Consider the following 24,807-nt stretch of genomic DNA (forward strand, 5'->3'; position numbering starts at 1 on the left):
AATGAGTCAACTCTTTGCATCAGGTGGCCAAAGTACTGGAGTTTCAGCTTTAGCATCATTCCTTCCAAAGAAATCCCAGGGCTGATCTCCTTCAGAATGGACTGGTTGGATCTCCTTGCAGTCCAAGGGACTCTCAAGAGTCTTCTCCAACATCACAGTTCAAAAGCATCAATTCTTCGGCGCTCAGCCTTCTTCACAGTCCAACTCTCACATCCATACATGACCACTGGAAAAACCATAGCCTTAACTAGACAGACCTTTGTTGGCAAAGTAATGTCTCTGCTTTTCAATATGCTATCTAAGTTGGTCATAACTTTTCTTCCAAGAAGTAAGCGTCTTTTAATTTCATGGCTACAGTCACCATCTGCAGTGATTTTGGAGCCCAAAAAAATAAAGTCTGACACTGTTTCCACTGTTTTGCCATCTATTTGCCATGAAGTGATGGGACCAGATGCCATGATCTTCGTTTTCTGAATGTTGAGCTTTAAGCCCACTTTTTCACTCTCCTCTTAAACTTTCATCAAGAATCTTTTTAGTTCCTCTTCACTTTCTGCCATAAGGGTGGTATCATCTGCATATCTGAGGTTATTGATATTTCTCCCAGCAATCTTGATTCCAGCTTGTGCTTCTTCCAGCCCAGCGTTTCTCACGATATACTCTGCATGTAAGTTAAATAAGCAGGGTGACAATATACAGCCTTGACGTAGTCCTTTTCCTATTTGGAACCAGTCTGTTGTTCCATGTCCAGTTCTAGCTGTTGCTTCCTGACCTGCATATAGGTTTCTCAAGAGGCAGGTCAGGTGGTCTGGACAAGCAGCAATTAATTTGTTTAGTCACTCGGTCCTGCCCAACTCTTCTGTGACCCTATGGGCTGTAGCCTGGCCAGACTCCTCTGGCCATGGGATTCTCCAGGCAAGAATGCTGGATGGGTTGCCATTTCCTTCTCCAGGGGCTCTTCCTGATCCGGGGATCCAACACATGTCTCCTGCAGTGCAGGCAGATTCTTTACCTCTGAGCCACCAGGGAAGCAGTTAACTAATTAGAAAATGTGGTGGTTTTTTCTTCTTTAAAAAGATCCTATCATGTTAGTAATGGAAAGTCTACACTATGTACCAATACATCTTGCAAAAGACGGAATAATTTTAGGGTAAATTATATGCATTTTATTGAGAGACATAAAAGTGACCTCAAAACAGTTTCATCACATTAGGAGAGGGCACATTTAATATGATAAAGGAGTAAATTCTCCTAAAATTCAGTTATAAATGCAAACATCAGCTCTTGGTAGCAGGGTGGTTCATCAGGAGGAGGTGACCGCTGGTTGACCCCAAACCTGGATCCAGCTATCGCAGGGGCCCTGGCCCTCGCCGCCCTGGAAGGTTCTCTGTCCCTGCCCTCTGCCCCCAGAGTCCCACCCTTCCCCGGGGAGCCGTTCCCAGGGCGCAGCCTCCACGGGGGCTGTTGTGTCTGCGCAGCCCGTCGGGACTGACATGTGACCAAACCCGGTTGAGGCGTCTACGTGAACTCAGGAGATGCTCTTGAGCGCCCCAGGCCCTGGACCCGCCTGGTGCGTGAGCCCCCGCTTCGCGAACCTTCCGTGTCCCATCCCTGGGAGGCGGGGAGTGGGCTGCCTCCTTCCTGCGCCCGGATTCGGGTTCGGCCCGCTTGGTTCCATGCCGGGACGCGGGAGGTGTGAACAAGCAATGACTGCGTGGCCACGCGGCTCTCGCTCTACTGCGCCTGGCAGAAACTGCGGGGTTTTTTACAAACTAAGGTCGGTGTGACAGCGCCGCGGCCCCGCGGCATCCGCCCCTGCGTCCCTGCCCCGCACCTGCCGGTTCTCGAATGTTCCAGGCGGTTAGCGAGGCTTTAGCCATGAAGTGACCTGTGGGTCTCCGGCTTGAGTTTGGGGCGGGGCGGGGCGGGGCGCTTTCCAGGGGCACCTCGGGTGCACTCCGGAGCAAAGGTGCGGACCAGCGCTCAGGGCCGGAGAGAGGAGGCAGGGGAGATCAGAAAGAGGCCCAGAGAGGCAGCCTCCTGCGTGGGCCTGTCCCCTGGTGCTGCTGGGGGGCCAGCATGGAGAGCCCCAAATACGGTTGAGCAGTCGCGTCCAGCTCTTCCAGCCTCTGTGGACTGCTGGGTCTCTCTGTCCGTGGGATTTCCGAGGCAGGAATGCAGGAGTGGGTTACCTATTCCAGCGGCCCTTCCCCACCCAGGGACCCCACTTGCCTCTCTTTCCTTTCCCGCCGTGACCGCGGGTTCCTGACCACCACTCGTGGCACCTGGGAAGCCCAGGGGCGTATATTGCAAAAAACTGTAACCTCAAAAGACGCATGCACCCTGCGTTCATTACAGCTGTGTTTACAGTGCTCGTCACAGCTGTAATCATCAAGAGCCGGAAAACCGAACCGCCATCAACAAATGGCTGAGGAAGACGTGAAACATGCCTGTATCTATACACGTGTGTGTGACGGGTGGGGGGGGAGATATTACTCAGCCATAAATGAGAATGCAATATTGCCATTTGCAGTAACATAGATGAACCCGGAGATAATTATACTTGGTGAAGTAAGTCAGAGAAAGACAAATATTACATGATGTCCCTTGCATGTGGAATCTGAAAAATGATTCCCATGAATCCATATACAAAACAGAAACACTCGCAGAGATAGAAAACAAACCTGTGTGTATCAAATGGGAGCGAGAACGGGGGAGGGTAAGTCAGGAGTGTGGGGTAAACGGATGCGCACCACTGTATGTAAAATAAATAACAGCAGCAACCTACTGTATAGCTCAGGAACTCGGGTCAATGTCTTGTAATAACCTATAAGGTAAAAGAATCTTAGAAAATAGAGATAATCGAATCCCACTGTTGTATCCCTGAAACTAGCATGATATTGTGAATCAACTATATTTCAATTTTAAAAAGAAATATAGATCTGTAAGTGGGGTGATGAGGGCTGGGTTGACATCGCGCAGCGCAGTTACCCATAAACCCCGGTCTGGCGGATTTCAGAATTGTGACCCCATAGTAGAGCTGCACTGTTATCAAGGCACAGAAGCCAGACCAGAAAGAGTCGGAGCCTCTTACAGATGTCACCTGTCCGAGGCAAGCACCTATGCATGACAGTTAGAAATGCGGGTCTCAGAACACCTAACCCTGTAACCGCTTCACTGCATCACATTGGAGACTACAGTCCTTAAAGTTACGGAGATGGGTGCGTTACCCTTTCAATGCAGGTTACTGAGAAAGCGTGTGTCTATTATGATACGATTTTAAGTTGTTTTTCCCATCCATTAAAATAAATATTGTCATCCATGCCTGGGATTGGAACCAGGTTAAATATTTGTTGTTTTCTAGTTCATGGACTTGTACTTCCAGCAAAGAACGAGTGGGGAAACAAGAGGAGTGTGGCTAACGACAGGAGGGGATCCAATGAAAGTCAAATAAAATGTTTATTTCCATATTCTTTTTGTTTCTTTTAAATGTCGTTTGATTGTGCCAGATGTTAGTTGGGGCATGCAGGACCTAGTTCCCTGAGCAGGGATTGACTCCAGGCCTCCTGCGCTGGGAGTGTGGAATCTTAGCCAGTGGACCACCAGGCAAGTCCTTATTTCCATAATCTTAATGAAAATGGAAACAGCTCCAGTATTCTGAGTGCCCCACCCTCTCTCTGTCCTTCACTTTCCTGAGTGGTTATTGTGTACACATCCCCAAGAAATGTGCTGATTACAGTTAAAATTGTGAAAGATGGGTTTATTTACAATTCTGAGAATGTCCAGTATTTTTGCAGCTTAAAAAAATAACCATTCTGCCCATCTAGTCTAAATTATTTGAATTTACTAGGTTTTATTTGAACATCTGCAAATAATGTCACCTTTGAGTCTCCTGTTTCTAACCTATGAAATGTGTAAAAATATCCTACCCACCGCACAGGTTTGCTTTGAGTGTAAATTAAATAATTCATTGTAAACCCTTAGCATACTTTTTAGCAGCTTCCCAGGGGATGCAGTGGTAAAGAATCCACCTGCCAGTGCAGGAGACCTAGGAGATAAGGGTTCAGTCCCTGGGTCAGGAAGATCCCCTGAAGGAGGAAATGGCAACCCACTCCACTCTTCTTGCCTGGAGAATCCCATGGACAGAGGAGCCTGGTGGGCTACACAGTCTGTGGGGTCGAAAAGAGTCAGACAGAACCAAGCGCGCTTGCATAAGACGCATACTTCCTGGCTCATAGGAGCCAAGCAGCCGCAAACACCACTTAGCTGCCTGCCGTGCGGGAAAGTCTTTGCTCACATTTTTCCTGAATAAGTTACTCTCGTTTCTGAGATCATTCTCACGGCCTCCGTTCAACTTCCCTTCTTTTAAATCTGTTCTCTTCTGTGTTGGCTCTCAAAGTTTTAATAATTCAGAGCTAATAGAGACTTACTCAGGCCTGGGTTTTTAAAAATCCCTTTTGGAATCTGATTGCTGTTTTGCCTGTGCCAGAAAGACAGAGCAATAGCAAGCGCACGTGACAGCCTTGGGCACGGTCTGCGGCTGCAGCCTCCCTGTGGCACAGCTGGACGGGAGGAAAGACTCGAGAGGAAAGCAGCTTCCCAAGCAGAGGATGTGTCTGGCAGGCGCTTCCCACACAGACCACGGCCTGTTTGCAGAAGCCAGACTGAATGAAGACAGCTTTAAGGAAAGCTCTTGAAGGATTCTTTAAACTCTCCTGGACAGAAAGAAACCAGGGCATCAAAGGTGCCCTTCACTCTTACTTTCCTGACAGTAAGTTGAGTTTGTTTTTACCTTTCATTCCGCATAAGGTAATGAGGTACAAAGGGCAGAATCAATGGCAAGCGTCTTGATTGACATGGTTAAAATTATTATATAGTTGTGATATTTCTAAATTATTCTGTTCTGTGTGGTGGACCTGATGAGGAGTTTCATTTTCTCCACGCAGTCAAATGGTGGTGTAGCATGATAGCAAAGTGCAAGGCAGATCCAGAAACGTGTGCAAAGGGTGGTCTCTTTCTCTGTCGGGTCTGCGCTTGTCTGGTTGGCCATTTGAGACCCTGCAGAGTTTTGTTTCTTGGGACCGTGCACGAACAGGACAAGTTGCTTCTCCTCGTGGTTTTTTCTATGTTCTTTTCATGAAGATGAATGTTTTCCCTTAGAAACTTTCTCAAGTTAGAATTTAGAGATTATTTTGGCATTTGGTAGCTTTACCTTTTCCTTTCATCAAGAAAAGGAAACCCAGCAAGTTCTATAAATACTGCAGTTTGTATGTAGCATCAGCGTTTATTTGAGTGCATGCAAGTCACCAGAACCGTGATACCAAATGATCATCTCTGGCATTTTAAACTGAAAACAGAGGAGACCCCTCTGACACGCGTGGCGGTCTACACGCAGCAGCAGCGAGTCGCACTCACTAGCCCAGGCTCCTGGTTTCCAGCTGTGTGTCCGACAGACTTAAGTCCTAAAGGGGGACCCGTGAGTTTCAAGAGTAGAAATGTGCCCTGGGTCCCTGAAAAGGCCTGTGCAATGATTCCCCTTGGTTTCCTCTGTGTGTGAGTCGTGTCCGACTCTGTGTGACCCCACGGACTGCAGCCCACCAGGCTCCTCTGCCACGGGATTCTCCAGGCAAGGACCCTGGAGTGGGCTGCCCCTTTCTCCTCTAGGGGATTACTCCCCACCTGGGGACTGTCTTCTGCGTTTGCAGGCAGATTCTTTACCACTCGCTCAGTCAGTCGGTTCAGTCGCTCAGTCGTGTCTGACTCTGTGGCCCCAGGGACCGTGCAGCACGCCAGGCCTCCCCGTCCAGCTCCAGCTCCCAGAGTTTACTCAGACTCATGTCCATCGAGTCGGTGATGCTGTCCAACCGTCTCATCCTCTGTGTTTACCACTAGATGTCATCACATCAGCCTCCAAAAGCGTGCCTTTCAAAGTGCAGATCTCCAGTGGACAGAAAACCGGAGGAGGTTTTATTCCCGTTATGCATTTTTAAAAAGTACTAAGTCAAAGGCAAATGTGTTTTGGATTCTAAACTTTATTGTTGTTCAGTCACTAAATCATGTCCGACTCTCTGTGACCCCACGGACTATAGCACACCAGGCTTCCCTGTCCTTCACCATCTCCCACAGTTTACTCAAACTCAGGTCCACTGAGTCGGTGATTCCGTCCAACCATCTCATCTTCTGTCGCCCCCTTCTCCTCCTGCCTTCAATCTTTCCCAGCATCAGGGTCTTAACGTTGCTAACGTCTTATTCTCTGATTTAATTTATTTTTACTGGCGTACACTTGATTTGCAATGTTGTGTTAGTTATTTGCTTTAGATTGTTGCAAAGTCAGGATGTGGCAGGAAAATCTGCTTTTGGGACAAAAAGGAAAAGAGCTCCCACACCACAGCCCTTACCTTGTTCATAACCATCGAGCCTTCAGAGAAAGGTCAGCTGGCAGGACATTTTATATTCGTTACCACTTTATAATCTTTAAAAACACTGCATGTGTGTTAACAGTAATGTCAAATGAGGAATTCAGCCAGGGCTCCTGGGACTGTGTGTTCAGGAGCTTTGTTTTAACTGTTTGTTTGGGGTTTTTTTGTCCTTTCTCTTGACTGGCTATTGCTCTGTAGTATTGATTTTGCCTTCTCTGTTGATGAACAGGACAAAATGATTAAAAAAGAGAGGAGCGTGTGTCAACAGACTCGGGCCCTTCTGCACAAGAATTTTCTTAGAAAATGGAGAATGAAAAAAGAGAGCGTGTTGGTATGGTTCACAATATATATCTTTCCATATTTAGTGAATGAAAATCCGTCATTTCACATTATGCCATTTATATTGCCTTTTTATGATCACAAATTCTATGGGCTGGCTGATTTGGAGTTCCCAAGGTAATGTTTTGCAAACGTTGCGCAATAGGATAATATTTATGGCAAAAGACGCAGGCTCATATGTTTGCTCCTAAAAAGCAAAGTAGATAACTTTTTATTGAACATAACTAGCCATTCACCAAGTAAATAATCCACTTGAAACTTGTGGAATTATCCTGATTTACCCCAGGCCAACTTTAGTGTAAGAAAAAAGGTTGGGTGGGGGTGGGGAGCAAGTAGATTTTAAACAGGTGAACCATCACACTCTACTGGGGACGGTTTGACAAGATTCTGTGAATTGTTTTTGTTTCATTACGAAGTCCTGTCTGACTCTCTGCAACCCGGTGGCCTGTAGCCCGCCAGGCTCCTCTGTCCATGGGTTTCTCCAGGCAAGAAGACTGGGATGGGCTTCTATGGCCTCCTGCAGGGGATCTTCCCAACCCGGGGATCTAATGGGTCTCCTGCCTCCCCTGCACTGGCAGGCAAACTCTTTACCACTGAGCCACAGGGAGGCCCTTGTTAATTCATGGGACTGGGGAAATGGCTTCTGAGCAAAAATTTGGGAACTCTGGGGGATTTCTTTTGAAGATTATGCTTTTGCAAACTTGGAGTAGTTTCAGGGAGCTGAGTCCCTGCTTGTCAGCGTCTTCGCCCTCTGTTCAGTCTCTAGTATAAGGTCAAGGCCATTGAGGTGAGGATTTTGCTTATGTTCTCAAGAAACACACCCTGGAGCTGCCGTGGCTACACAGAAGCTATGTTCCGCTGAAAAATAGCAGTTCTTTTTTTTTTCTGTTTTTTAATTTTTTATTTTTTATTGAAGTACACGGTCATCCTTAGCTTTTGAAGCATTCAGTTCTAATATTTTAGTTGCTGTGTTGATATAGGGTAACCTTTACAGTGATCGTCCAAGTCAATTTTTAAAAAGCTTACGGAATGTTTAAGACCTCAAGCTTAGGATGAATGGCCCGGTGAACTCACTTCCTGTCCAGCTCACCTGCAGCCCAGGTGTGACACCTGTTAGCATCTGCTGGTGTGGCTGCCTCTCTTCACCTCCCTCAGCTCCTCTCTTAGCACGTGTGACATGACCACTGAAGGCTTCCACTAGCGTCCACGAAAATCAAGGACAGGCTCCTTCGTAACCGCTAGCGCGCTTCACAGAGTGCACGGCAATTGCGTATAGTCATCTAATTCCATGTCGAAATTCAGTTTCCTAAAATTTCCTCTAAAATATCTCGTCAAACGTTTTTTTTGACTGTGCGGCCTCTGGGATCAAAGTGGGACCTAGCGCCTGGCCCCTGAGGAGACGCACGTGGCCTCAGCCACTGAGCCCCGGAGAGCTCCCTGGAATGTCTCTTAACGTTGGTTTGTTCAAACCAGGGAGCCGGTCACTGTCCTCCGGCTGAACGCCCGTGCTCTGCGTTCGCCTGGAGCCGCTTCAGGCTGTCGTTTACCTCATTCCTTTGCCGTCTACATTCCTTTTCTGATTTTTAACTTTTTTAATTAAAAACCTTTCATTCAAGCATAGTTGATTTACAATAAGGGCTTCCGTGGTGTCTCAATGGTAAAGAATTCGCCTGCAACGCAGGAGACGTGGGTTCAATCCCTGGGTGGGGGAGAGCCCCTAGAGAGGGGAATGGCACCCCACTCCAGTATTCTTGCCTGGAGAATCCCCATGGACAGGGGAGCCTGGCGGGCTACAGTCCATGGGGTTGCAAAGAGTTGGACATGGCTGATTTATAGCCGTCTGCATTTCTTGTAAACAGTATTTACATTAAAAAATAGATTTTTAACTTTACGTTAAACCCTTTGACAAAAGTATCTCTTATGGAATGATGTGTATTTCTATTTTATCCATATGAGGGCAAATAATCAGTAGCATATGAGGGGTGCTATGATTCTAGGTTAAGATTAATGGACATACTTGGTGTTATCTCAAAGCTATATTTGGAGATAAATCCATCCCATATTTGCTATATACCGCAAAACTTTTTTGGACATTAAAAGGTTTTCTTAAAATTGGTGTATAGTTTCTGTACAATATTACATGTTATTACAGGGGTCCAATGGAGTGATCCACAACTGTAATATTCCACTCGAGATAAACTATTTGCCATATTCCCCGTGTTGTACAATCTATCCTTGTGGCTTCTTTTGTTTTATTTCTAATTTGTTTTCGTTTAAAGGGTAGTTGCCTCACAGCGGCGTGTGCGTTTCTGCCACACATTGACATTAATTGGCCGTAGGTTCACACGTGTCCCCTCCCGCCTGAGCCTGCCTCCCCCCTCCCGCCCCTCCCGCCCCCTCGGGTGTCACAGGGCCCCGGGCTGAGCCCCCTGGGTCAGGCTGTCTATCGAGTGAAATGGTGGTCTGCCTAACAGCCAGCTGGTAACTGAGAAAGCGAGGACGTGGGCGAGTGAAGTGAAGCCGAGCTCGGTGGCAGTGCGTCCGTCCTCAGCGTGCTCGCCTGCCCCTCTCTGTCTAAGAGTCCGTGGTGACGGGGCCCCTTTCTCTTCCGTGCGCTGCAGGAGTGGACCATGGTGCTCTTCCCGGGGCTCGCTCTCTGCCTCTTTGCAGAGCTCTTCAGAGCTACTCATTTCCTGGAACAGCCGCCTCGGGTCTTGGGACGTGTGGATGAGTTTAACGACTCCGACCCGGTGCTGGTGGCCTACACCCCGGTCACTAACGTGACCCAGAGCATCATGGATAAGGTGGCTGCAGCTGCCTTCATGAAAGGTGCGTTGTTCAGCAGCCCACGCTTCATTATTACGCAACCTGTTCGCATTTAATTTGAAGTCTGTTTTGCAAGTTGAGTTTATTTACCCAGCCTGTGAGTCAGTGATTTTCAACTGGGGCAGGATCCTCATTTCACATGGGGTGGAGGGCTTGGTGTGAAGCTCCAAGTACGGGTAGGTCTCAAAGGAACATAGATTTTGTTGTTCTTGTTCAGACACTGCCATGTCTGACTCTGCCACCTCATGAACTGTAGCACACCAGGCTCCTCTGTCCTTCACCATCTCCCAGACCTTGCTCAAACTTATGTCCATGGAGTCGGTGATGCCACCCAACCATCTCATCCTCTGTTGCCCCCCTTCTCCTCCCACCTTCAATCTTTCCCAGCATCAGGATCTTTTCCAATGAGTCAGTTCTTCACATCAGGTGGCCAAAGTATTGGAGCTTCAGCTTCATCATCAGTCCTTCCCATGAATATTCAGAGTTGACTTCCTTTTGGATTGACTGGTTTGCTCTCCTTGCTATCCAAAGGACTCTCAAGAGTCTTCTCCAACACCACAGTTCAAAAGCATCAATTCTTTGGTGCTCAGCCTTCTTTATGGTCCAGCTCTCACATCTGTACATGACTACTGGAAAAACCATAGCTTTGACTATATGGACCTTTGTTGGCAAAGTAACATCTCTTTTAATATGGTGAACTCATTCATTATAAATGTTGTATGAGCTTAATTCTTAAGATAGTGTCCTTGACTCCAAAGAGCCTGGGTGGGTTCTAACTTTACCTCTGATTTTGTACCCTGATTTTTTGTGTGCTGTTTATTACTTTTGGCATACGACTTTCATATGATAGAAATCTACTTATAATCTTGGCAGAGAAAAACCCCACCAAATTCTGAAGCATTTTTACTGGTTATTTAAAATATTTTTAATTTTAAAATTATTTTAATTGCCAAAGTAACAGCCAGCCTAAGACAAGTTAAGCAGAACAAACTTGTCTGAAGCAAACAATGAAAGCTTTTGCGTTCATTCAAGCCACCATTTCCTCCTCTAAAAATTTGTGTGTATCTTTCTAGGATAATATGTAAACACACACACACACACACGGTCACATATCACATAGGTGCACAAATTCAGTTTTTCGTTACTTCAATGGGGATTATGATTATGCTAAATTATTGGGAACTACTTTGCTTATAGAGGAACCAGGGTTCCAAGTTGCTCAGCTGAGATTTTAATAAGCGGCAGCGGAGATGTGTCCAGGCAGCCTTAACTCTAGGCTCTTTGCCCTCAGCTAGCATTCTCAGATTTAAAGATGCTACGGTGAAAGAAACAGACGCTTTTTCCCCTCAGTGAGCTCAATAGTTTGATTTACCCTAACCGAGGCCCTGCTCTGGATAACTGAGGACCAGGTGCTGTTTTGTTTTGCTCCAGATTCGAGTCCTAGAGGGTAGTCTGAGCAACAGCGCTGTGGAGGCACGCAGCCTCCGTGCCATAACGTTAGGGAAGTGAATCCTCAGAAGAAGAAATGGGCCCAGAAGTTGATGCTAAACCCCGCAGCAAGCCAGGACAGCTCTTGCTTGGAAAAACCATAGACGAAGGAGCCTGGTGGTTACGGTCTGTGGGGTCTCAGAGTCAGATACAGCTGAGCAGACACACACAACTGCTTTTTTAAAACCAATGTAGTTGACCCTTGAACCTCTGCGGGGCTAGAGGAACCTCCTCTTGAGGAAGCTAAAGACCCGAGTAATTCCTTGTTGGCCCCTGTATCTGTGTTTCCTCAGCATCTGAGCTCCCTCCATTCAGGGTTCTGCAGCCTCACACTCCACCAGTGCCTGGGCAGTGCAGTAATGCAGCATTTACTTCTGGGAAAAATGCATGTTTGAGGGGTCCCGTGCAGCCCAAACCTCTGGCATTCAGAGTCAGTGGCATATCGTTCCCATCTTCTCAGGTATTTACATTGAGCCTTAAACAACAGGAAAGACTTTCAGCCCTTAACTTAGAGGCAGCTGCTTGGTGATGCCTTAATATACGGCACCAGCGGGTTACCCCGGTGGCTCAGACAGAGATGCGGGAGACCTGGGTTGGGAAGATGCCCTGGAGGAGGGCGTGGCCACCCTCTCCAGTATCCTCGCCTGGAGAACCCCATGGACAGAGGAGCCTGGTGGGCTGCAGTCCACGGGGTCACAAAGAGTCGGAGGCGACTAACGAGGCTTAGCACACAGGCACCCATGGGACCGATAACTAGATGGAAACCTAAGCGATTGCTGTTGGTCTTGTGTCCTCTAGTAATAAAGTTCGTCTAATCAGTCGCATTTCTCACACCTGGCAGGAAGAACAATCCTTGGGATCCCTAATGAAGACGCCATGGACAGAGTGCGCCCAAAGAACGACTCTGAGATGGTGGGGATTGTGTTCAACGACACTTTCTCATACCGGCTGAAGTTCAGCTGGGGACACAGGGTCCCGGTTGTAAGAGAGCACTTCGAGTACTCGGGTAAGCCACTGAGAACTGACTGCAGTCTTTGCTGCTTCGTCCCATCCCCTATGGGCAATGCCTGACGGAATCGTTAATAAAGTCAAGGAGCAGTGTGCTGTTCATTTCCGACCTTCAGGATGTCTTCCTTACAGGAGGAGTCTCACTCTTTTGCCAGCTATTTAATGCTGTGCTCCTTTGTTGCGATTTTGCTTTAAAAATGCTCTGGATTTTGTCGCCATGGACTTTGAGCGGACACTCAGTTCGCTTTAGAACCGGGGTTACTGTTTTCATTCCGTTCATTGATTTCCATTGCGTAATGATGTGCCTGTCTTTCTTCTTTGAAGACCACTGTTGGGCTCTCCGTGATGAAGCTTTCTGTCTTTTGTCAATATACTGGCAAAACGGGTTTGTGGCTTTTCAAACTGCGATCAATGCTGCAATTATAGAAGTAAGTAAGTGCCCCGCCTCCAAGACCTGTTTGAAGTCTGTACTTCTGCCCCGCGTTTCTTGCCTGCCTCCTCCTCCTCCATCCTGCCCTCTCAGGAGAGGCTGCTGCGTTGCCTTCTCCGAGCAGAGAAGCTGTCGGGGCGCACAGCCTCCCGCTTCCCAGCACAGCGATGCGGAACCGCCGTCCCGGGCCCTCCGCCGCCCTCTCCCGCCGCCCGGTCCTTCGGCCCCGCCTCAGCGCCAGGGCTGGAGGCGCCATCCTTGCGCACAGTATCCGGAGCGTGGCGCGATGGGCGTTCCGTCCACGACCTCTTTCTTCAGCTTCCCCTTTTCAACAGCATTCTTCTCTTCAGTACTTAACAACGATCAGTTTCTTTCCTTCTTCTCAAGACCTCGCATTCACGGTTCCTCCTCAAACACCGTCTTTCCCCTGAACATCTTTACTTCTTGAAACCATTGGCTTCCTTTGAGCTCAACTCAGCGCAATAAAATTTCTACTCCCACCATGCCACCAAAATGATTTTTCTGAGGTCAGTAACAAGGCTCACGTCGTTAACACGTGACGCTTTCCTTCCGTGTCTTCCTTGGCCTTTTAGCTAAATACCACAGCACTCATCCGGCTCTCCACTTTTCCAGCAGTTCTCCATCTTCTGGCAGTCTTATCCGTCGTCACACTCCCACCTCTTTCAATCTGTGGTTCTACAAGGTCCCATTCAAGGCAATTTTCTCCATACTTTCTCCACACGGTGCCATCCTTTACCATAAATTCATTTACAGCTTACATGCTGATAACTGTAAGAACCCTGCTTTAATTGTTGACCAGTAAACTCGTCCTTTAAAGGACCAGAGAGCAAGTATTCTGCGGTCTGGGGGCCAAACAGTTTCTGTTGCAAATACTCAACTTTCCATTTTTCATGTGGCAGCACTCATAAACCAGTGTGCTGCCTCCATTGCAGTAAAACCGTTCACAAACACAGGTGATGGGCAAGGCCTGCTCCACTGTAGTCCTGAGGAGCTGACTACTTGATGCCCCATAAGCAATTCAGATTGGTATGTTCCAACCTGCATGTGGGTGTTTTTCTCTAAACGTGACCCAGTCTTTAAAAAAGTTTCTCCATCTCATGCATGCGTGCTCAGTCGAGTCCAACTCTTTGAGACCCGTGGACCGTAGCCCACCAGCCTCCTCTGTCCATGGGGATTCTCCAGGCCAGAATGGGTTGCCATCTCCCTGACCCAGGGATTGCATTGGCAGGTGGATTCTTTACCCGCTGAGTCACCTGGGAAGCCCTTTCTCTACCTCCAGTGAACGCCAAAGCCCGTCACTTAACTGGGGGGTTATCAGAGGTCACTTCCGCTGCATCACCGTTACAGCTTCTCTCTCGTCCAGCCCTGTCAACTGTAAGCTCAGCTCTACTTACCTCTCTTCAGTTCTGCCACCAGCATTTATTCAGGTCATGTTCATCTCTTGCCTGAACTGTGAGAGTCATTTATGTATCCAGCCTCATCTTCCTCCCTCCACCTCTATCTCCCCATATTTTAAGCTGCTAGAAATATATAAACTCTTCTATATGAAAATGAAAAAAACAATGAATGCTGTTTTCTAGTCTATTTCTTCTATGGTTAACCTGATTTATGTGTTTGTTAACATCCCAATTCAGGTCACAGCGAATCATTCTGTCATGGAAGAGTTGACATCAGTTGTTGGAATAAATATGAGGACGCCCCCTTTCATTTCCAAGGGAGAGATTATAAACGAGTGGTTCATTTTCATCTGCATTGTTTACTTCTCCCCTTTTGTGTATGTCGCCTCGTTAAACATCACAAAGGAACGGAAAAGATTTAAGAAGCTGGCGACAGGGATGGGTCTGCAGCAGTCAGCATTTTGGTGAGTCGCCTGTGTATCCCACGTTAATACCTGGGGGAACTCGTTGGAAAGGACCCTGATGCTGGGGAAAGGTTGAAGGCAAAAGGAGAAGAGGGTGGCAGCAGATGAGATGGTTGGATAGAAGCGCTGACTCAAAAGACATGAGGCTGAGCAAACTCGGGGAGATGCTGGAGGACAGAGGAGCCCGGCGTGCTGCAGGCCACGGGGCTGCAAAGAGTCAGACACGACTTGGCAGCTAAGCAACAGTGGCGATGTTAATTTTAACATTCATTCCGTGTTTGTTAAGATAATTTTAATCATTGCTAGGCAAAAGTCTTCATGGGCATTATTTCATTGAATCCTCAAAACAACCATATGAGATAGTTAACACAATTAATCGCATTTCACAGACGAAGTGAGAAAAGAGGCTTGCCCCTGATCACACCGCTAGAGTGCACAGAGCCTCACGCTCATAATAAACGTGACTCCAGCCTGTTCATTCCCGGAGTGTGCGCTGTGACCGCCTCTCGCGTGCCTGTGGACGTGCGACATTCTGAACTAGCTCTCTGCTTCTGCCGCAGGCTCTCCTGGGCGCTCATGTATGCTGGCTTCGTCTCTGTCGTATCTGTTTTCATGACTCTGGTCATAAAATTATTCCAGATGATTGTCCTTACCGGCTTCATGGTGGTAGTCACGCTTTTCACCCTGTATGGCCTGTCTTTGGTGAGTTGGCAAAACGTGCATTTCTCATTCTATTTCAAGTCTCGGATATATAAGCCAGCATCCGTATTTCTTCAGGGTGTTGGTAGCCTAGAGCTTCTCATTTTGTACCTGGTTTCTGTATGCTTTTGAGAAAGTTTTTGTTCACGTGATGAACGAGTGAATATTGCAATTCATGATACTCAGAGGAAAAAAATATACCCCCTGGAACTTTTCTTTCTTCCTTCAGATAGCACTGGCTTTCCTCCTCTGCGTGCTGATAAAGAGACCCATCCTGACGGGCGTGGTTGCCTCTCTCTTCACTGTGTTTTGGGGCTGTCTGGGCTTCACTGCATTGTACAGACAACTCCCGTCGTCACTGGGATGGGCTTTATGTCTGTTTAGCCCTTTTGCCTTCACTGCTGGGGTGGCTCAGGTAAGAACACAGCCATCTAGTGAGTTTCAGCATTATTGAGACAGTTTGGTACTTCCTCAAGCTTAATGATCAATCACCCTGCATTTTAAGAAATTAGGCTATTGAAAAGTTAAATAAAAAATCTTATCGGGACTTCCCTGGCGACCCAGTGGTTAAGACTTCACCTTCCAATGCAGGGGGTCCAGCTTCCATCCCTGGTTGGGGAGCTAGGATCCCACAGGCCTCTCGGCCAAAAAAAGAAAGCATAAAACCGAAGGAATATTGTAACAAGTTCAATAAAGAATTTGAAAATGGTCCACATCCAGAAAAATCTTTAAAAAGATCTTATCAGAGTTATCAAACAGATCATTTGTAAACTCTTGGGAAATTTAAATGAGAAAAATAATTGTTCACGATCTGAGCGGGGCGCAGGGCCAGGCGCCCGGAATGAGGCTCGGTTCCGGCACTTCCCGCGGAGTCACCTCGGGCGGGTCACAGGGCTTCTGTAGTTTCTCCTTGCTCGTCTGCAAAGTCAGGATGTTGGAATCAGCTCACGGGTAATCGTGCTGTTATTTATGTATGAGGCTAGAACCACGCGATGTGAAGCTTAGCTGTGATCTTCTGTTTTGTGTTTATTACCCTTAAAATCAACCTCTTCAAGTCTTCAGTGCTGACCTAATGTTTTAACACATTTGCAACATATGAACACTTGGGATTTTCATACTCCCTTCAAATGGCCTCTCACTTCCCTGCCATCTCTGGGCTTCTCTTCCCAGAAAAAATTATTTTTGGTCACTTTCCCACTTCTCTAAATCGCCTTCCTGAAGAGTTCTGGTGAATGAATAAATGAAGTTTCTGTTCTTCAATTGTCTTAGAGCATTTCCCACTCGGTGACAATAATTATATTTGTCAAAAGCAACACTGCTACTCACAGCTTCACCATGCATTTTTTAAGGAAAAGGAATATTAAAATTGAAATTGTATTTGCCTATGCAGCATCATTAGAAGAAGTTCAGTTTTATCAGTGTATCTAACTTTGACTGTATTTTTTCCTTTGTGGTCTCAGATTTCACATCAAGAGTACCACGTGAGTGCTGTTGTTTTCCCTGATCCCTCTGGGGAGTCAAACACAATGATAGTGGTTTTCTTCCTTCTGGCGTTTGACACTCTGCTGTATTTGACATTAACGTTATATTTTGAGCACATTTTGCCTGGTAAGTAATAGTGTGATGTGATTAAAGTTGAATTTAAAGTAATTCTGTGTCTTGAAAGGTGGTGTCCAGTTCTTTGTTGACTTGTCATTTTAAAAGCCTTTCTGATTGCAGAGGAAAGGAATAACATTCAAAACAGTAGAATTTCCTCATTTTCCTCTCACTGTTTAATGATCTGAATGGAACTATTTTGTTGAGACATTTTAATGAAAAACCACTTGCGTTTCTGTTGGTTTATATCTTTTATAAAAGTAAGAAGTAAAGAGTCTGTATATGTGTGTGTGTGTATTAACGGGAGAGGAAAGGAGATACCTAAATCAACCATTAGAGAACACTGCTTCTTAGCCCTTGAGTTCACAGCCATAAGATAAGATAGCTCATTACATCACTCCTGCCAGTATTTGGCTCTAGGAAACTTGTTCTTCTGCATCTCAAAATATTAACATTTACATTGCAAAGTTAATGGATAACTTCTCCTTTTTGTGAAAAAAATCAGTCTAACGGGAATACCTTTATATAATGTTCTACAAATAAAATAACAAAATAAACCCTACAAGCAACTTTTAAATAATTATTATAAAACTCAAGTGTAGTCTACACACATAATCCCAGGAACTAATATGCCTGTGTTCCCTTTGTGTGCGAGCTCAGTCATGTCTGACAGTTTTGTGACCGGCTGCACTGTAGCCCTCCAAGCTCCTCTGTGCATGGGATTCTCCAGGCAAGAGTACTGGAGTGGGTTACCATTTCCTCCTCTGGGGGATCTTCCTGACCCAGGGATCTGACCCAGGGATCGAACCCAGGTCTCCTGCATTGCAGGCTGATTCTTTACTGTCTGAGCTACTGGGGAAACCCCCTGGTGGCCCGGACAATTTAACTATATGATAATTTTTTTCTCCAGTACTTCCACCTAGAATTTAATTCCGATTTTGATGGGTGGCGTTTCTGTTCTTTCTTATGAAGCCCTCCACGAGTTCATAATTAGTATGCTTTTCTTGTCCGAGTGAAATGCATACACGTGAGGATGCGTGTATTTCCCGTTTTTGTTTCCCCGCGTTTGCACAGCGCAGCCCCCCTTCCTGGCAGCTCAGCTCTAGCCGTTCTCGGCTCAGGCCCAGCCTTGAGCCTCTCCTCTTGGTACGTTCAGTTTCTGAAGCCTCCTCACTCCTCCTTTTTGCCTCTCTCTTCAAAGCCCCGTTTTCCAGCTCCGGGTTTCTCTTACGTTTCCCTCCATGTCCCCAGCGTCTTCCTTTCCTGCGCGCAGCTCCATGTGCGTGTCCGCCTCGTCAGCCCCTCTCCTGGCGCGGCCCCTGTGTCTGCTCGCAGTGCTGGCCCGTTTCACAGCGTGACACGCAGAAGCTCCGCTGCCTTCGTTCTCGTATGGTCTCTGGACTTCCCGGAGGCTCGGATGGTAAAGCGCCTGTCTACAATGTGGGAGACCCGGGTTCGATCCCCGGGTCGGGAAGATCCCCTGGAGAAGGGACTGGCAATCCACTCCAGTACTCTTGCCTGGAGGATCCCATGGACAGAGGAGCCTGGTAGGCTACAGTCCATGGGGTCGCAAAGAGTCGGACACGACTGAGCGACTTCACTTTCTTTCACTTTTCATGGTCTCTGGAAAAGCCTATTGAATTTCTTCTTCTTGTCACCAGGAAATTCATGTTCCGTGGGTATATCATTAAAGTTCCATCTCATTTTGTTTTTTCTGATGCTTTAGATCCAGAGCTGCTCTTTCTTTTACCTGTTGCCCTATATTCCCGTTTCTTATCATTAGAATATACGTTCATTTGAATGTCAGATATTGTAATTGATTCTACCGTTCATATACAGGGGTGTATGGAGGTTTGAACTTTGCTGGTGGCTCAGTGGTAAAGAATCTGCCCACCCACGCAGGAGATGCAGGTTCAATCCCTGGGTCAGGACGATCCCCTGGAGCAGGAAACGGCTTCCCACTCCAGCGTTCTTACCCAGGAAATCCCATGAAGAGAGGAGCCTGGTGGGCTACGGTCCATTGGGGTCATAAAGACTTAGACACGACTTAGTGACTCAACAACAAAAAGCAAAAAGGAGATATATGGATGGCAAGCTGGAGGGAGGCAGTCAAGAAGTACAAAACTCCAGTTATAAACAGGTAGCATCCGTGCACAACCTGGTGGCTGCAGGTAGCACGCTGTGTGCTATACAGAGAAGCTGTGAAGCAAATAAATCCTGAGTTCTCGTCACAAGGAGATTTTTTTTTCCTTCTTTCATCCTGTCTCTGTGAGATGAAGGATGTTAGCTGAGCCTGCTGTGGTCATCGTTTCACACTATTTGTGAAGCAAACCATTGTACTGTACTCCCTAAACGTGTATAATTATGTGTGTCAATTATTTCTCAGTAAAACTGGGAAAAACGAATGCAAGTCATTAATGTGCAGGGAAAATTGCTGTCAAGCTGCACTGTGACAGGTGTGGTTCTTCACTGATGCTGTTTGCTGCTTGACCCAACATGGAATCATGTCTTTATGGCTCAGATGAAAACGGCCAGCGGCGTTCACCACTGTTTTTCCTGAAGTCTTCCTTTTGGTCCCAACGCAAAAGCACTCACCGTGAAGTCTTCGGGAATGAAATGAATTCTGAGCTCTCCTGTGGTGATTCTTTCGAGCCAGTGCCTCCAGAGTTCCACGGAAAAGAAGCCATAAGGTGACTTAACAGTTTATGTGACCATGTACACGGTTAGGTAAAAGCGTGAAAAATTAACTTGCCACAAGGACAACCACGGGTCCAATGTTATGGATGATGTGGGTTTTAAAATTTATTTCTTTTTAATGGAAGGATAACTGCTTTACAGTGTTGTGTTGGTCTCTGCCATACATCAGTGTGAGCCAGCCACAGGCACCCATGTCCCCCATCCTGAACCTCCCACCCCATCCCACCCCATCCCACCCCTCTAGGGTGTCAGAGAGCAGCAGGTTGAGCTCCAAGTCATGCAGCAAACCCCCGCCGGCTGTCCGTTCTGCATAGGATCCTGTAAGTGGTCAGAGCCACTCTCTGCATTTGCCCCACCCCTTCCTTCCCCGAGTGAGGCCCCGAGTCTGTTCTCTGTGTCTGCATCTCTGTTGCTGTCCTGCAGACAGGCTCATCAGTGCCATCCTTCCAGATCCCATATAGATACGTTAACACGTGGCATTTGCCTTCCTCTTTCGGACTGACTTCGCTTTGTATAACAGGCTCTAGATTCATCCACCTCCTTAGAGCTGCCTCAAATGCATTCCTTACCCTGAGTAATATTCCATTGTATGTATGTACCACAGCTGCTTTATCCATTCGGGATGACGTGTTTTCATTCTTTTTAATTGTTTTAAATTAGCGTGTAATTACTTTACCGCACTGTGGTGGGTTTTGCCGCACATCAACGTGGATCAGCATTAGTTGATGATGTGTTTCTGAAAGTTCCTTTCCTGCAGATATTTTTGCTTTCATCCTGAAAGACTTCTTCATAATTAGTAGCTTCGTGACTTTCTGGGAAATGCTGAGCTCTCCAAGCCTCATTTCTTCCCAAGAAATGTGTGATGTAGTTCCACAGTACAGTGGTGTCTTCTTGAGTCAGTGAGATAGTTAAGCAATATGTCTGCTACATAAAAGGAAGTGTGTACATGTCAATTTATTATCCATGGGGGTTTGATATCCATGTACAGATAGATAATAGAAGGCTGAGCTCATAAATCTGAAGCTTTGAAGACAGGTCTAAAGACACAGACTTGAGAATGAGAATTTTGGGTAAGGGAGGAAGCAGAAAGATGGGGAGACCGTATGGCAAAGATCTGAGAATAAGAAAAAAAGCTGGTCGGTATAGAGTCCAGTCTAAGGAGTCCATAAGGTATGCCCAGAGGGAATATTGAGAACGAGGTGGAAACCAGAAGCGAGCAGAGCTGAGGACCAGAAGACAGGGTGTGCAACTGTCAAATCAGTGATGAGCTTTATGAAACAAGGGCTGAAAAGTGACCACTGGATGTGCTACGTATGGGTAGCTTCATTGAGAACAGCTTCAGAAGCGTGGTGGAGCCCCAGGCTCTGCGATTAGGCTGGGAATGAAGGTGGGGAAAAGAAATGCGGCGAAGAGTAGCAGCTGCTATTATTCTGATGGATTTGCCCGAGGAAGAGAACTATTGAGTAATCAAGAGACAGGAAGCTGCTCTCCACTGTCCCCCTCCCTGGCTTCTGCCTGACTTTCTTCCAACAGTAGCTTCCCTTCGTTTGCTGATGCAGCTGGAAGGCATCAAATGCCGGTTGGTGAGAATCTGAGCATCCGTGGAAATCTCCTTTGGGCCTGGCAGGGGCTTTTGCCCTCCTCTTCCCATTAAGATGGATCCTCTTACCAGTTTGTGGGAAGCGGGTGCCACCTCCATCCCCTCGCCCAGACAGTGTTTCCACCGTGCTCCTGAGAACTCTGACAATGAATCCCTCCTTTGGTGAAGGTTAAGTCAATCAGGAGCGGTAGTGATCAAGAGAGAGGTAGCTTCATCTGTGTCGTTACAAACTGCAATCACCTCATAGCCACTTAATCTTCTTTCAGAATCAGAAATCTTAAAAAAGAATATAAAGGAAAGCCTGGAACAGTAGAGGCATTGCAAGGTAAAGAGAACAACGTCATTGTCGCGATGTTTCTGATTTAAGATGGTTTTCATTTCCTGAAAATAGTCATCATGGAAAATCAGAGAATGAACATACATAAAACTAAGCATTTTTTAAAATTTCTACTATGAGGCATAATCGCTAACGCATATTTCCCTATGTGTGGATGAGACAGTTTAAGAAATGGGATTGTACTGATTATGCTGGTGTATAATCTGTGACACTAGCTTGGAGCATCACCAGATTTGCTGGTGTTAATATTTTCATAGGGCTTTTCACCATCTGTTTTGGGCTGTGCTTTGCTTTATTTTTGATTCTCTCACAATTTAACCCCACGATTTACGTTTTCAGGGAGTCTCTTAAAAATTCTGGGATGCTCATAGAACTCTCTGCTGCTTCCCAGTGGAATTAGATAATCTTTCAAATGTTAAAAGACTGTCAAGTCGTAAGCATGCTCGTATGAAGATGCCTGTGACACGTGCTGGGTCCCAGCAGCCCTCTCTGAGACCACGCCCACACTTCTGTGATACGGATCAGAAGCTGACTGGTGCCAGGGAAGCTTGAGCACCCTGTCCTTACCGACCCCCTTCCCTGCTAAGATAGAGTAGACAGCATACACTGCTCCGTAGCCCCTGTATCTGGCTCTGGGACCCTCAGTGAGACTGCTTCTTAATACAAATGCAGACTTGCCTTTGTCCGGGAAGTATTAACACATACTCTTCTTCCTCTGGTTTTATCTTCGTATCTCTGGCTTTGTTCTCTAATATTAACTGTATATATCCTTTGGCATTCAAAGTATTTGTGGTAGGGAGGAAAGTGGGAATTTATATTCCCAGTCTTGATCTAATTTCTTCAGAGGAAGTGAGGCTTTGTCTTCATAAATAGACACAAGTAGATATATAACTGTAAAAAGTCACATTAAAATACGATGAAATGAAATGAAGTGCGGAGGTACACTTTACTATTTCAGTGTTTTTTTTTTTTTAAGGCCCGCTTCATTGCAGTATAATCCAAAGTCTAACTTTCCCATTTTATCCGGAGACAGGCATATGTCTTGACGTCTATGAAGGCCAGCTCACGGCGATTCTTGGACACAGCGGAGCTGGCAAGTCCTCATTGCTGAGCATCCTTGGCGGCTGGTCTGCTTGTACCGAAGGTGAGAAGAGAATTTCACAAACCAAGGTGGCTGGTAAAGAGCTTCCTCAGTCTGATTATGTGAAAGAAAAACATTTCTCTAAAAGAGGCTTTTTGCAAAGTTGAGCCATTTAAAATGGAAATATTTAGTTCATGTTCACATAAAGTAGAATGCTTGTGTCTCTTTTTCACTATTATTTGTCATTCCGTGTATATTTTGCGCTGCTTTGGACAGTGGTATTTATGTCAAGAATAATCTGCATCTTTTCAATGTATTAATTACATAGCTATAAAATGGGAGTTTCTTCAAGGAATATCCTATATTATCTCTCTGCATAGAGTAAATGGCCTGGTGTTAAAAGACTTACATTTTTTTTATCTATAGGATCTGCCACTATTTACAACACCCAACTCTCTGAAATAATGGACATGGAAGAAATCAGAAATTACACTGGATTTTGTCCACAATTTAATATCTACTTCGATTTTCTTACCGTGAGAGAGAACCTCAGGCTGTTTGCTAAAATAAAAGGGATTCCAGCAAAAGAAGTGGAGCAAGAGGTAGATGCACAGATTAGAACTGATGACCCTGGAAATAATTTACTTAGTTTGCTTCCGGTCATATTTTACTCTTTCACTATTACTTTACTCTTTCATAAATAAAATTTAACTAATGGAGTTCTAAAATAAATTCCTTGTAACTATTAGCAAATTAAGACTGCTTCAGGTGAAATATTTTCTATTGATGTAGTGCTTTTGATAGGTAAAAGGCATAGTGATGGAGTTAGACATGCACAGTATTCAAGATGTCATTGCTAAAGAATTAAGCGGTGGACAGAAGAGAAAACTCACGTTTGGGATTGCCGTCTTAGGAGATCCTCAGGTAAGAGATAAAAATATCTTTGGGATGAATTTGGATTGAAGGATGTAAAACAATTATTAAAGTCCAGACTGCATTTCAGCTGCCAGAAGTGAGAGAAAGTTTATAATAAAGGGCCATGCAAGCCTGTTAGGGACCTGATGGAGGACTCTGAGTGCAGACGCCGCACTGGGTTCCGTGTTCTTCTCTGAAGAGCCTCTCTCTAAACGGAAGGCGCTTTCGCGTGCTCTCCACTGCAGGTTTTGCTCCTGGACGAGCCAACTGCTGGACTGGACCCTTTCTCAAGGCACCTCGTGTGGAACTTCCTGAAGGAGCGGAAAACCAACCACACGATCCTCTTCACTACCCAGTTCATGGACGAGGCTGACAACCTGGCTGGTGAGTCTTGGTTTCTTTATACTGACTTGGTATCAAGGGCTTAATATGAGAGAGATTCTCTCTAACTTCTGTTGGAAAGGAGAGTCTCATTTGCCATGGGTCTGAGAGAGGGCATCAGAAAGTGGTACTTTGTCTCCAGGCGTTCTGACCCCCGTGAGTTCTCAGACTCACACTTTACGTATCTTCCTGTTTGTAGCTTTCTGTTTATATTAATCACAAGTGCGTGTTTTTAAAAATCTGAAATGCCAGTGTTACTTTTTATGTGTGTGCCTGCTTGCTAAGTAGGCTCAGCAGTGTCCGACTCTTTGTGACCCCATGGACTGTAGCCCGCCAGGCTCCTCTGTCCATGGGATTCTCTAGGCAAGAACACTGCAGTGGGCTGCCATGCCCTCCTCCAGGGGATTTCTCTGACCCAGGGATCAAATGCATGTCTCCTACGCTGGCAGGCAGGTTCTTTACCACTAGCGCCACCTGGGAAGCTCTATTGTGTGTGTGTGTGTGTGTGTGTGTGTGTGTGAAGCTCTAGTGTGTGTGTGTATGTGTGTGTGTGAAGCTCTAGTGTGTGTGTTTGTGTGTGTATGTGTGTGTGTGTGTGCACAAAAATATGTGGCTTCCCACTGAAGTGACTTAGCACATGCACATACAAAAATATCTATTTTTTGTTGAGTAGAAAGAAATGTTCAGCTGGAAAAACTCTTTTGTAAATTTGCAGTCCTTCGGTGCCTCTCTAGGGAGATCCTTTACTGAGTGAGGTGTCGGATGTGAAGACTGGAGAATTAGAGACACAGCAAACACTCTGCCTCGGAAATCTCGGCAGGTGGGGAGGGTGGTTTCAGTGAGGCCAGGGATCATGCAGAGAAGGAGTCTGGGGGAAATGAGGTCAGAAAGGTCTCAGGGAAGGGAGAGAAGTTTTTGCTGTTGATGTGCCGTGTGAGAGTGTCCGCAGTTTCCCGCACGAAATCGAGGTTGGACGCACGTCACCTCTTGCGTCAGCTGTCTCCTGCCTCAGAAACGCTGTCAGACGCCGTCTCGAAGCTCAGAGCCCTAAATCAACAGGCACTCGCTTAGTCCGTGCGTTGCAGAGTTGGCAGTTCAGCTGGGGCTTGAGT

The 24,807-nt window shown here is 46.3% G+C and overlaps 1 protein-coding gene across 5 annotated transcripts in view; it reads left to right on the forward strand.

Moving 5' to 3' along the window:
* The first annotated feature begins 3,836 nt into the window (after window positions 1-3,836).
* The window catches only part of LOC138414570 (ATP-binding cassette sub-family A member 10-like), a 51,622-nt gene continuing 30,651 nt past the window's right edge, over window positions 3,837-24,807 (forward strand). For all 5 annotated transcript variants that reach the window (XR_011246894.1, XM_069542241.1, XM_069542242.1 and 2 more), the window contains exons 1-15: window positions 3,837-4,768; window positions 6,646-6,747; window positions 9,377-9,584; window positions 11,911-12,075; window positions 12,402-12,505; window positions 14,163-14,389; window positions 14,950-15,091; window positions 15,318-15,503; window positions 16,549-16,696; window positions 19,206-19,374; window positions 21,248-21,306; window positions 22,352-22,462; window positions 22,826-23,001; window positions 23,204-23,323; window positions 23,560-23,698. Coding sequence is in view for 4 of the 5 variants with exons in the window: in XM_069542241.1 (XP_069398342.1) it covers window positions 6,652-6,747; window positions 9,377-9,584; window positions 11,911-12,075; window positions 12,402-12,505; window positions 14,163-14,389; window positions 14,950-15,091; window positions 15,318-15,503; window positions 16,549-16,696; window positions 19,206-19,374; window positions 21,248-21,306; window positions 22,352-22,462; window positions 22,826-23,001; window positions 23,204-23,323; window positions 23,560-23,698 (2,050 nt within the window). In the remaining variant the exon portion in view is untranslated. The remainder of the gene's footprint in view (window positions 4,769-6,645; window positions 6,748-9,376; window positions 9,585-11,910; window positions 12,076-12,401; window positions 12,506-14,162; window positions 14,390-14,949; window positions 15,092-15,317; window positions 15,504-16,548; window positions 16,697-19,205; window positions 19,375-21,247; window positions 21,307-22,351; window positions 22,463-22,825; window positions 23,002-23,203; window positions 23,324-23,559; window positions 23,699-24,807) is intronic.

The sequence above is a fragment of the Ovis canadensis genome, chromosome 11 (assembly GCF_042477335.2).
Source record: "Ovis canadensis isolate MfBH-ARS-UI-01 breed Bighorn chromosome 11, ARS-UI_OviCan_v2, whole genome shotgun sequence".
Classification (NCBI taxonomy): Eukaryota; Metazoa; Chordata; class Mammalia; order Artiodactyla; family Bovidae; genus Ovis; species Ovis canadensis.